The sequence below is a fragment of the Somniosus microcephalus genome, chromosome 29 (assembly GCF_052327205.1).
Source record: "Somniosus microcephalus isolate GS21.2 chromosome 29, FLI_Smic_1.0, whole genome shotgun sequence".
In the NCBI taxonomy this organism is placed as follows: Eukaryota; Metazoa; Chordata; class Chondrichthyes; order Squaliformes; family Somniosidae; genus Somniosus; species Somniosus microcephalus.
This window is the reverse complement of record NC_141015.1, coordinates 24,291,657-24,303,461: the sequence shown is the minus strand read 5'-3', so window position 1 is coordinate 24,303,461 and position 11,805 is coordinate 24,291,657. Positions and strand designations below refer to the sequence as shown.

The 11,805-nt window shown below is 45.6% G+C and overlaps 1 protein-coding gene across 3 annotated transcripts in view; it reads left to right on the top strand.

Moving 5' to 3' along the window:
- The first annotated feature begins 582 nt into the window (after window positions 1-582).
- Window positions 583-11,805, top strand: part of ercc6 (excision repair cross-complementation group 6) — a 67,478-nt gene continuing 56,255 nt past the window's right edge. Inside the window, exons 1-4 of one of the 3 annotated variants that reach the window (XM_085970386.1) lie at window positions 583-711; window positions 3,245-3,685; window positions 4,904-5,024; window positions 10,395-10,500. In XM_085970386.1, coding sequence (XP_085826512.1) covers window positions 3,255-3,685; window positions 4,904-5,024; window positions 10,395-10,500 — 658 coding nt within the window. In that variant the 5' untranslated portion in view covers window positions 583-711; window positions 3,245-3,254. Of the gene's footprint in view, window positions 758-3,244; window positions 3,686-4,903; window positions 5,025-10,394; window positions 10,501-11,805 lie in introns of all 3 variants that reach the window. The other 2 variants (XM_085970385.1, XM_085970383.1) reach the window with 2 other exon arrangements.

The window sequence follows — 11,805 nt, the reverse complement described above, 5'->3', positions numbered from 1 at the left end:
GGGAGGCCGGCTCCTGCTGGTGACGCTGTGGATTGCCCTCCCCTGCTGGTGGTGGCGCTGTGTTGGGAGGCCGGCTCCTGGTGGTGTGGCTGTGGATTGCCCCCCCCCCCTGGCGGTGGCGCTATGTTGGTAGGCCGACTCCTGGTGGTGTGGCTGTGATTGCCCTCCCTCCCTGGCGGTGGCGCTATGTTGGGAGGCCGGCTCCTGATGGTGTGGCTGTGGATTGCCCTCCCTCCCTGGCGGTGGCGCTATGTTGGGAGGCCGGCTCCTGGTGGTGTCGCTGTGGGTTGCCCTCCCATCCTGCTTGTGTCGCTGTGGATTGCCCTCCCCTCCTGCTGGTGACGCTGTGTTGGGAGGCCGGCTCATGGTGGTGTGGCTGTGCATTGCCCTCCCCCCCTGGTGGTGGCGCTGTATTGGGAGGCCGGCTCCTGGTGGTGTGGCTGTGGATTGTCCTCCCTTCCTGCTGGTGGCGCTGTGTTGGGAGGCCGGCTTCTGGTGGTGTGGCTGTGGATTGTCCTCCCCCCTTGCTGGTGGCGCTGTGTTGGGAGGCCGGCTCCTGGTGGTGTCGCTGTGGATTGCCCTCCCCTGCTGGTGGCGCTGTGTTGGGAGGCCGGCTCCTGCTGGTGTAACACTCTGAAGCTGCAGTGTGCGGGGCTGCGAACCGGCTGGAATCCTGAGCGACCTCGGTGGGGACGGAGCACCTGTCCCGGTGTAAGGCAGCAGGTTCGGTCCGAGTGAGGAGAGCGGCTCGGCCCCGGTATGGGAGCTACCTGGCGAGCGGAGCGGAGTGAACAGGGTCAGATCCGGGCCGGTTCGGGTACAGCGAGTAAACCGGCCTAAACAGGAACCCAGATAATAAACAGGGCCCAGGAGGAGCTGGTCCGCCTTCAGTTGTTAAATCAGGGTTAAATAGGAACCGGTCTGGTTCCAGTTATGCAATGGCCTTAAATAGGATCAGGCATTGTGTGTTTTTACTTCACATTTCCAACCTTTGCAGAGTTTTTTTCCTTCTTGTATATAAACTGTTTTGGGGTATAGATAGTGTACATGCTTATATGTAATGATGCTTCATTTGATTAAAAGCTTTATAAAAAAAAACCTTTGTTGGGACATTCATAAAACTATATTAGTAAACATTATATAATGAATGAAATAAAAACAGACAATACTCAGCATCTGTGGAGAGAGAATAGAGTTATATAATGAACAGAGTTTTATATAATGAATGAACTGGTAAACATAATTTCAAAGCTTTCAATTAAATGGGCAGAAATTGTATACAGATTGAAAGGAAAGAAAGACTTGCATATATCCTGCCCCTTTCACGACCACCGGACGCCCCAAAGTGCTTTACAGCCAATGAAGTACTTTTTTTTTTGGAGTGTAGTCACTGTTGTAATGTGGGAAACACAGCAGCTAATTTGTGCACAGCAAGCTCCCGCAAACAGCAATGTGATCATGACCAGATCATTTGTTTTACTGATGTTATCGCAGTTATCGCACTTACTACAGTGCACTGTGATGCCCAAACAATAGATTTAGGATAATAAAAAAACCCAGAAAATGCTGGAAACACTCAGCAGGTCAGGCAGCATCTGTGGAGAGAGAAATGGATAAAATAGATTTAGAATAGTATTTTCCACTTTGGGTCACTAAATACTCCAGGCAATATGGCAATTTGCTGTAGAGTGCTGTGACTGTTCCAAATATTTGGCATATTCATAAACAGACTAAATACTGGGCATTTTTAAAGATTTAAATGTTTTCACCTGTTTTGTGCAGTCACCGTTGTGAGTTGTGATCTGGCAATCGGATTAGGTTGCTTTTTGATATTGCTTAGCGGGTATATGCGAAAACTTGAAAGCTCTTAAATCAAAAGGATACCTAATACTTAGTTGTATAAAATCTTGGATGCAAGGATTACACAATTACACAATAGGTTGAAAAATATCTTTATTTTGTGGCTATGGATTGTTGCTCGAGGTCTCTCGAATTGGGCAGCTAAATTGATAGCTGGGATTAGGCACCTCCGTTATGAGGAGAGACTGAAGAGCTGGGAATGTTTACACATGGGAAAAGAGGTGGCCCTGAAGATGGAGCACGCGGTGTCCGCTGGCACGCTCGAGGCCTTCCACCACCGGTGGGCGCCGCGGGGACTGGAGTGCATCATCACCCTGGCCAATCAAATTTTAATTTAAGTTGTTAAGTTTCCTTTAATGTTTTATTAGTTACAGTTATTTGATTTATTGTGCACCCAATCAAAAAAGGAGTACACGGGAAAAGAGAAGAGTTCCCTCCTGGGTAGGAGATTGCAGGCCGAGCCGGGCAGTGTGAAGGAGGTACCGGGAGAGTGAACCCAACAATACAGCGGCCCGTCCGATAGCTGCAGCGGCCCGTCCGATAGTGTTTTCTTCCCCCCCCCCCCCCCCCCCCGACCTGATTTGCGGGCCAGCTTAGTTTAGGAGTCAGCCGATATCCGGCTTTCCCACAACTGGCGGCGGCAGTCGAGCCCCAGACCCCCGCTAAGTAAAGGGCAGCACGGTGGCATAGTGGTTAGCACTGTTGCCTCACAGCGCCAGGGACCCGGGTTCGAATCCGGCCTCGGGTGACTGTGTGGAGTTTGCACATTCTCCCCGTGTTTGCGTGGGTTTTCTCTGGGTGCTCCGGTTTCCTCCCACAGTCCAAAGATGTGCGGGTTAGGATGATTGGCTATGATAAATTGACCCTTAGTGTTAGGGGGGATTAAATACGTGGGGTTACGGGGATCGGGTGGGATATGTGTCGGTGCAGGCTCGATGGGCCGAAATGGCCTCTATCTGCACTGTGGTGATTCTGTGAAGACTTGGGGGTGATCTTACAGAAGCATTAAAAATTCTAAAGAGCATGGAGAAAATAAACGTAAATGTCTTTAACAGCCACTGACTACACAAAAGGTTAAACTTACAAGAGTTTAGATTGAATTACTTTACACGCAGGGTGGTGAACTTATGGAACAGGCTCCCAGTGAAGGCTGATTGTATCAGCAATTGTAAGAGGAAGTTCGATAAGTACATGGAGAAAAAGCTGCAGAGATGTAAGAGAGGTACGGTGGGCTATGATATTTCCTAGACACAGAGACAGGTCAGATGGGCCACAGTCTATTCTAGTTATGTACTTTCCGATGTTCTTGTATGCAGTTTGACGATTGTAAATTTTGTTACCTGTGCCAGTGTCACACAATTCACTCTGTGTTTCCTGTTAGCAGATTGCATAAAATGCCTGCAGAAGGAGTTCCCTCGGCTGACACCTCAGCAGATTGCCGCAGTCCAGGTGCAGCAGATTCGGCAGCTGCTGCCATATCGTCTGCTCCGGAGACTCCTCAAGCAAATGGATTCCCCGACGATCGTCCGGGTGCGTCTGCTGGCTCCGACACCTTTGACAGCAGACCGTCCACTCCCGCTCCTTTCCTGCCTGCCGACGGGCGGAGTGCTCAGAAGCTTCTCCAGATTGACCGGCAGCAGATCCAGGCTGTGGAACAGAGTGCCCAGGCGATGGAGCTGCGGGGGCTGGGAGTCGATGTCTATGACCAAGATGTGCTGGAGCAAGGCGTTCTACAGCAAGTGGACAGAGCTATTAATGAAGCCAGTCAGACAGCTCAAAGAGCAGAGGCAGAGAGAGAATACCATTCCGTTTTAGATGACCTGAGGTACTGACATTTTTAAATGATACTGGAATAAAACGATTGGATATAACAGTTTCTGATATAAAAAAATTACAAAGTATACTATCGCTTATGTGCACATTTCAAATTAAAGTAGTCTTTGTATAAATTTAATGATTCCACAATACAAATGAGATATATTGCACATTAGGATAGATTATAAATCAGTACACTTTAATAACCATTTGACAGTGCAGCTCCTTTGGACTTGATGCGCCCCAATAATTCTGGGTCTAGAGAACGCTGTGGCCCTGGGGTGGGGGGGGTGTGGCTGGAATTGGGCTGAGACTCCTTTTTTTTCTTCTCTGCCCCATTTTTTTCTGCCGCAATATTGCCGCCGGCCCCGCCTCCTGTAAGCACATCTGAAGCAGCGGTCGAACTGACGGGACGATGCCATCGGTCAGATATCCTGCCGGTCCTGTGTCTGGTGCTCCCACCTGCACATGTGCCAGGAATCGGATCCTAGCAGAAGTGGGGTCCAAAGGAGCTGCCAAAGCCGGAATCCTAAGGGGATGACTGATCGATTGCCATTGGAAACCTGGTTTTGAAGTTTGAGTATTTCTTTTGGCCAGAATGGCCCACCCCGCAAAGGGAGCGCCACGGTCCTGCTGGGAAATTTCTACCCCCTGCCCCCCAACAAGTGACGCAGAAGCCCCAGGAATGTCGGAATTGGCGCGAGTGCCTGCCGCCTCTATGTACGGAACCTCAGCCTCGGGAATCAGGATGGGATCAGGGCCGGAGATACCACCCCACTTCCAGCAGTGGGAGCAGGGATTCCCCCGGGGATTTTGGGGGCCAACAGTTCCCGTCCAGTTTAATGCCGCAATAAACAGTGATAGAACCAGATCCTACCACTAGCGCAGATGAAAAGTAGGCCCTGCTAGGATGTCGGATAAGCGAAATGATATGGAAATGATCAAGATTTAGTTGGTGTTTCAGAATTCAGTGACCTGATTATGAGTTAAAATGGCATAAGCCAATTTTACTGCAATTATAAATTGAAGTCCATCCGCCCTCAATTGTTAACATCTCTCGGTTATCAACTCTTCATTTGCTAGATTTGAACATTGATTTCCACGGATGCACTGTTCACTACCATTCTGATTGAATCCATCTAGCAGTCAAGGTCACGGACCTTTTCTGATGCAAAGCATTTCTGTTTTGTGAGCCGTGAGTTAGTCATGTGTTTTCCTTTTGATTTAGGTCCACCACAGCATGTCTGAAACATACAAATAAGATCATTCAGCAGCTGGCTCCTCATGCTACTGCAAACAAAGAAGTGAACAGGAAGCTGGAGTCTGTGAAAAGACAGAAAGAAAACAAGGTGCTCCCCTTCTCTGCTTCCCATCGCACACTCGAGATGTCATGATTCTTTGAGGGTTTCAGTATCTTCTTGAGATTGGAAATGATGTTATTACATTACTTTTATTCAAAACTCTTTCCCCCCCCCCCCCACCTCACCTTTGTTTTGATCCCTCAGACTACTAAGAGGGTTAATAAATTCCCAAATCTCTGCCAATGCCACTCTAACCAGCTGCATCCACTTGGTGCCCCCCCACCTCTGCATCTCGGCTCCTCAGTGATACTCGATGCAAGTCGCAAGGTTTGAGAGAAGTTCTTGAGTTTCTATTACATCTTTTGGGGGAAGCAAAAAGAAGGCCCTTGGAAGATTAAATAAGTTGGGTCGAGTTCAAGCTGAAAAAATTGTATACTGTTTGTGGACAATAGAGCCTTTTTTGGTACCATGCGTTCATGCTCCTACAGCTGATGTACGTACGTCTGAGTGATAGGCAGGCAGGTCTCATAGCCCAGGGTTTAGAAGTTGAGCATTTAAGTACTTGAGCCACATGGTCATTTAATTGATTTATACTGGCATTAATATAGCACCATAATACGTCGAGATATCTCAAAGTACTTCACGCAAGGAATTAGTTTTGAACACCGTGAAGGGAAATGTGGCGGCCGTTCTGTGCCAGTCATGAGATGAGTGGCCCATTGAACTGTTTTGGGTGGTTTTGGTGCTCCTGCTGATGGAACAGTTCTTCGGGACTGCACTGGAGTGCCGACTTAGATTGTGGGCTCATAAATGACAGTGCTACCAACTGAATGAAGCAAGACATGTTGAACTGTCCTTTAACAGTAACAGATACAAATGTCCTAGTAAAGGATCCCCTTGGAATGAGTGACCATAACATGGTTGAATTCCATATTCAATTAGAGGGTGAGAAGGTTGGATCTCAAACAAGCGTGCTAAGCTTGAATAAAGGAGACTATGAAGGTATGAGAGCGGAATTGAGTAGAGTGGATTGGGAAAATAGATTAAAGGGTAAGACGATACATGATCAGTGGTGTACATTTAAGGAGTTATTTTACAACTTCCAAAAAAAATATATTCCACTGAGAAGAAAAAGGTGTAAAAGAAAAGACAGCCATCCGTGGCTAAGTAAAGAAATTAAGGATAGTATTCGACTAAAAACAAGGGCATATAAGGTAGCCAAATCTAGTGGGAGGATAGAGGATTCGGAAAACTTTAAAAGACAGCAAAAAATAACAAAAAGATTGATTAAGAAAGGGAAGATAGATTATGAAAGTAAATTAGCAAAAAATATAAAAACAGATAGTAAGAGTTTTTATAGTTATATAAAAAGAAAAAGGGTGGCTAAAGTAAATGTTGGTCCCTTAGAGGATGAGACCGGGAAATTAATGGTGGGAAATATGGAGATGGCAAAAACACTGAATGAATATTTTATATCAGTCTTTACAGTAGAAGACACTAAGAATATCCCAACACTGGACAAACGGGGCTAAAGGTGGGGAGGAGCTAAACATGATCAAAATCACTAAGGAAGTGGTACTCGGTAAAATAATGGGACTCAAGGCGGATAAATCACCTGGACCTGATGGCTTACATCCTAGGGTCTTGAGGGAAGTGGCGGTAGGGATTGTGGATGCATTGGTAATTTTCCAAAACTCCCTGGACTCGGCAAAGGTCCCGGCAGACTGGAAAACTGCTAATGTAACACCCTTATTTAAAAAGGGCAGTAGACAGAAGGCTGGAAACTATAGACCGGTTAGCCTAACATCTGTGGTAGGTAAAATTTTGGAGTCCATTATTAAGGAGACAGTAACAGGACATTTGGATAATCATAATTTAATAGGACAAAGTCAGCATGGTTTTATGAAGGGGAAATCATGTTTGACAAATTTGCTGGAGTTCTTTGAGGAAGTAACTTATAGGGTGGATAAAGGGGAACCAGTGGACGTAGTGTATTTAGACTTCCAAAAGGCATTTGACAAGGTGCCACACACAAGATTATTGCTTAAGATAAAAAATCACAGGATTGGGGGTAATATTCTGGCATGGATAGAGGATTGGCTATCTAACAGAAGGCAGAGAGTTGGGATAAATGGTTCATTCTCAGACTGGCAATCAGTAACTAGTGGTGTTCCGCAGGGGTCAGTGCTGGGTCCCCAACTCTTTACAATCTATATTAACGATTTGGAGGAGGGGACCGAGTGTAACATATCAAAGTTTGCAGATGATACTAAGATGGGAGGGAAAGTAGTGAGTGAGGAGGACATAAAAAACCTGCAAGGGGACATAGACAGGCTAAGTAAGTGGGCAGAGATTTGGCAGATGGAATACAATACTGGAAAGTGTGAGGTTATGCACTTTGGCAGGAAAAATCGTAGAACAAGTTATTATCTTAATGGCAAGAAACTGGAAAGTACTGCAGTACAAAGGGATCTGGGGGTCCTGGTGCACGAAACTCAAAAGGTTAGTATGCAGGTGCAGCAAGTGATTAAGAAGGCCAATGGAATGTTGGCTTTCATTGCTAGGGGGATAGAATATAAAAATAGGGAGGTATTGCTTCAGTTGTACAAGGTATTGGTGAGACCGCACCTGGAATACTGCGTACAGTTTTGGTGTCCATACTTAAGACAAGACATATTTGCTCTCGAGTCAGTACAAAGAAGGTTCACTCGGTTAATCCCGGGGATGAGGGGATGGACATATGAGGAGAGGTTGAGTAGATTGGGACTCTACTCATTGGAGTTCAGAAGAATGAGAGGCGATCTTATTGAAACATATAAGATTGTGAAGGGGTTGGATCGGGTGGATGCGGGGAAGATGTTCCCGATGATGGGTGAAACTAGAACTAGGGGGCATAGTCTTAGAATAAGGGGCTGCTCTTTCAAAACTGAAATGAGGAGGAACTACTTCACTCAGGGTGGTAGGTCCATGGAATATGCTGCCCCAAAAAGCTGTAGAAGCTACATCATTACATAAATTTAAAACAGAAATAGACAGTTTCCTAGAAGTAAAGGGAATTAAGGGTTACGGGGAGCGGGCAGGAATTTGGACATGAGTCTAGGTTCGGATCGGACATGGCCCTGTGGGTAGCGGAGCGGGCCCAGGGGCCGTGTAGCCTGATCCTGCTCCTATTTCGTGTGTCTAATTCTGTTAGATTCAGGAGATAGTCCTGTGATAGTGGATTGGCGGTTAGGATCAGATCAGCCATGATCTTATTGAATGGCGGAGCAGGCTCGAGGGGCCGATTGGCCTACTCCTGCTCCTATTTCTTATGTTCTTATAAAGATAACCTTTTTTATTCCAAATATGAGTCGCATCTCATCAATGTCCTTCCTTCCTGTCTTGCCTCCAAATATGGCTTTAAAATTTCTTTAGCTGTCAGAAAAGGGGACTTCATGCTGTGGCATAGTTGTCTACCTGGCCAGTCATAAGAACATAAGAAACAGGAGCAGGAATAGGCCACTTGGCCCCTCGAGCCTGCTCCGCCATTCAATAAGATCATGGCTGATCTTGGGCTCAAAGCCACTTCCCTGCCCGCTCCCCATAACCCTTCACTCCCTTATCTTGCAAAAATTTGTCTATCTCCACCTTAAATGTATTTAATGACCCAGCCTCCACGGCTCTCTGGGGCAGAGAATTCCACAGATTTACGACCCTCTGAGAGAAGAAATTCCTCCTCATCTCCGTTCTAAAAGGACGACCCTTTATTCTGAAACTATGTCCCCGAGTTCTAGATTTCCCCACGAGGGGAAACATCCTCTCTGCATCTACCCTGTCGAGCCCCTTCAGTATCTTTTATGTTTCAATAAGATCACCTCTCATTCTTCTAAATTCCAATGAGTATAGGCCCAACCTGCTCAACCTTTCTTCATAAGTCAATCCTCTCATCTCTGGAATTAACTGTGAATCGTCTCTGAACTGCCTCCAATGCAAGTATATCCTTCCTTAAATAAGGAGACCAAAACTGTGCGCAGTACTCCAGGTGTGGTCTCACCAATACCCGGTACAGTTGTAGCAGGACTTCCCTGCTTTTATACTCCAACCCCCTTGCAATAAAGGCCAACATTCCATTTGCCTTTTTGATTACTTGCTGTACCTGCATGCTAACTTTGTGTTTCATGCACAAGGACCCCCAGGTCCCTCTGAACTGTAACATTTTGTAATCTCTCTCCATTTAAATAATATGTTGTTTGTCTGTGAAGGTTAGATGCACTCTCATCCAGGCAGTGAAATTGCAATTCTTTGATTTGAAACAGTTTTGATGACCGTATCCTTTATATATGGCGTTTTTGCAGTTTGATGGGTTTTTTAAATCAGGAAAGTATGAACTCTATATTAAATTGTGGATAATACACTATTATAATGAGCTGTTTCTGACGTGAAGTTAATTTTATGGGGGGTGCGGTGGGGGGGGGGCAGAACCTCACGGGGTAAGAACAAAAGTATTTCTTGATCTGCAGTCTGGGGCTACGAAATTTGAGGGTTGGTTGAGAAAAAGATGTAATTTGGTCAGAATTTTAATGATTTTGTAAAAAAATATATTAATGGTCCAGATTTTAAAATTATTCACCTAAAGAGATGAAAATTGAAACAGACAATGGATATAGATATAGAAAGAGAGAAATATAAGCTCAAAAGATTAAATCGGCAAAAGAAAATTACAGGATGGAAAATGAAATTTAGAAGAATGAGAGGGGATCTCATTGAAACGTATAAAATTCTGACAGGGCTAGACAGACTGGATGCTGGGAGGATGTTTCCCCTGGCTGGCAGGTCTAGAACGAGGGTTCACAGTCTCAGGATACGGGGTAGGACATTTAGGACTGAGATGAGGAGAAATTTCTTCACTCAGAGGGTGGTGAACCTGTGGAATTCTCTACCACAGAAAGCTGTGGAGGCCAAGTCACTGAATATATTTAAGAAGGAGATAGATAGATTTCTAGACACAAAAGGCATCAAGGGGTATGGGGAGAGAGCGGGAATATGGTATTGAGATCGAGGATCAGCCATGATCATATTGAATGGCGGAGCAGGCTCGAAGGGCCGAGTGGCCGACTCCTGCTCCTATTTTTCTATGTTCTATGTTTCTATGAAATTGCTTAAGACAATAACCTAAATAGCGATAAGAAAACAACGTACCTTACAAGTGATCAGAGCATCTCAACAAGCAATATATTTATGCACCCTATAGAGATTAGGTCATGAACCCCAAAGTTTCTACAGGCCCGTCCAATCACCATATATTCTCTTCATGTGTTTGGTATCTCTGTTTTCACCTGATCAAGGTTTTTGAAGAAAGCCCTTGTTTGGGGAGAGGGATTTGTGAATATTATTCTCCCCGCTGGTTAATTTTATGTTTATTTTGTTCCCGTTCCTAAGGAGAAGCAGTTGAAGAAGATAACGGCCAAGCAGAAACGCCTGCAGGCGGTGCTTAGCGGTGCTGACATTCAGAAGCTTGAAGCTGAATATGAATCTTATGATGAAGGTAAAGTGAAGGCCGGTGGTCTCGATGCTTAAATTTAATTGCCTCCGTTCAGTCCGTAAGGGTGACCCCGAGCTCCCGGTGGCCTGTCATTTTAATTCACCGCCCCACTCCCACTCAGACCTCACCGTCCTTGGCCTCTTGCATTGTTCCACGGAAGCTCGGCGTAAGCTCGAGGAACAGCACCTCATCTTTCGATTAGGCACTCTACAGCCCTCTGGACTCAACATAGAGTTCAACAATTTCAGATCATAACCTCGGCCCCTATCACAAATATATATATAATATATATTCTCTCTTTTTTAATCCACACTTTCGTCTGGGCTTTTTTCTTCCCTCTCACACGTCAGCTGTCCTTCATTCTGCCAGCGCCATTCACACTTCATCCAGAGCCATCCTTTGTTCCTTGACTATCTCTCAATGTCTCTCAATCTCTCCTGCTTTCTATCCTATCTCTGACCTTCCCTTTAGTTCTTTCATCCCCTCCCCCTTTTCCCAGCCCCCACTTGCTTCACAATCTATTCCTTTTCCTGCTTTTTTCCAGTTCTGACGAAAGGTCTTCGACCTGGAACGCTAACTCTGTTTCTCTCTCCACGGATGCTGCTCTGGCCTGCTGAGTTTTTCCAGCGTTTTCTGTTGTTGTTTCTCCTCTAAGTTTTCCCTATTCTAAAGAAAAAAGCCCCAACCTGCTCAATCTTTCTCGATAGCTGTAATCTCTCAGTCCTGGTATCATTCTTGTAAATCTTTTTTGTACTTTCTCCAGTGCTTCTGTGCCCTTTTTATAGTCTGGAGACCAGAACTGTGCACAGTACTCTTAAGCGCGGCCTGACCAGGGTCCTGTCCAAGTTTAACGTGATTTCACTACTTTTGAAATAGATCGCATTAGGGAATCCCCACTATACTGCACTGAAATCACTTGCGCATCCAAAAAAGGCAAACTTCTCGCCACAGAGATCGACCGTGAGATCTCTAGGGCAGCATTCTTCGGGGACAGCGGCGAACGCCTTTTCTTCGCTGCCGACCGCAAATTCCGGGCCATTGTATATAAGATGACCCATGTATAAGAGTGAACATTACAACACTATTGAAGGCCCTATCTCTCTAGCTAGTGCTAAGCTGTCAGGTTCCTGGTCTGCTGTTCCCCTTCCTCAGGGTGCTAGCCTGACACTAACCCCTCAAGCTCTTGGTCTGCCAGCTCCTCTCTATAATATGCAATATGTTTAAAATGCTATCTAGCTTTCATTGCTCACAAGCTGCTTTGCTGGACAAATAAGTTTTGATTTTCATTCTTGATTCATTCGGATAACG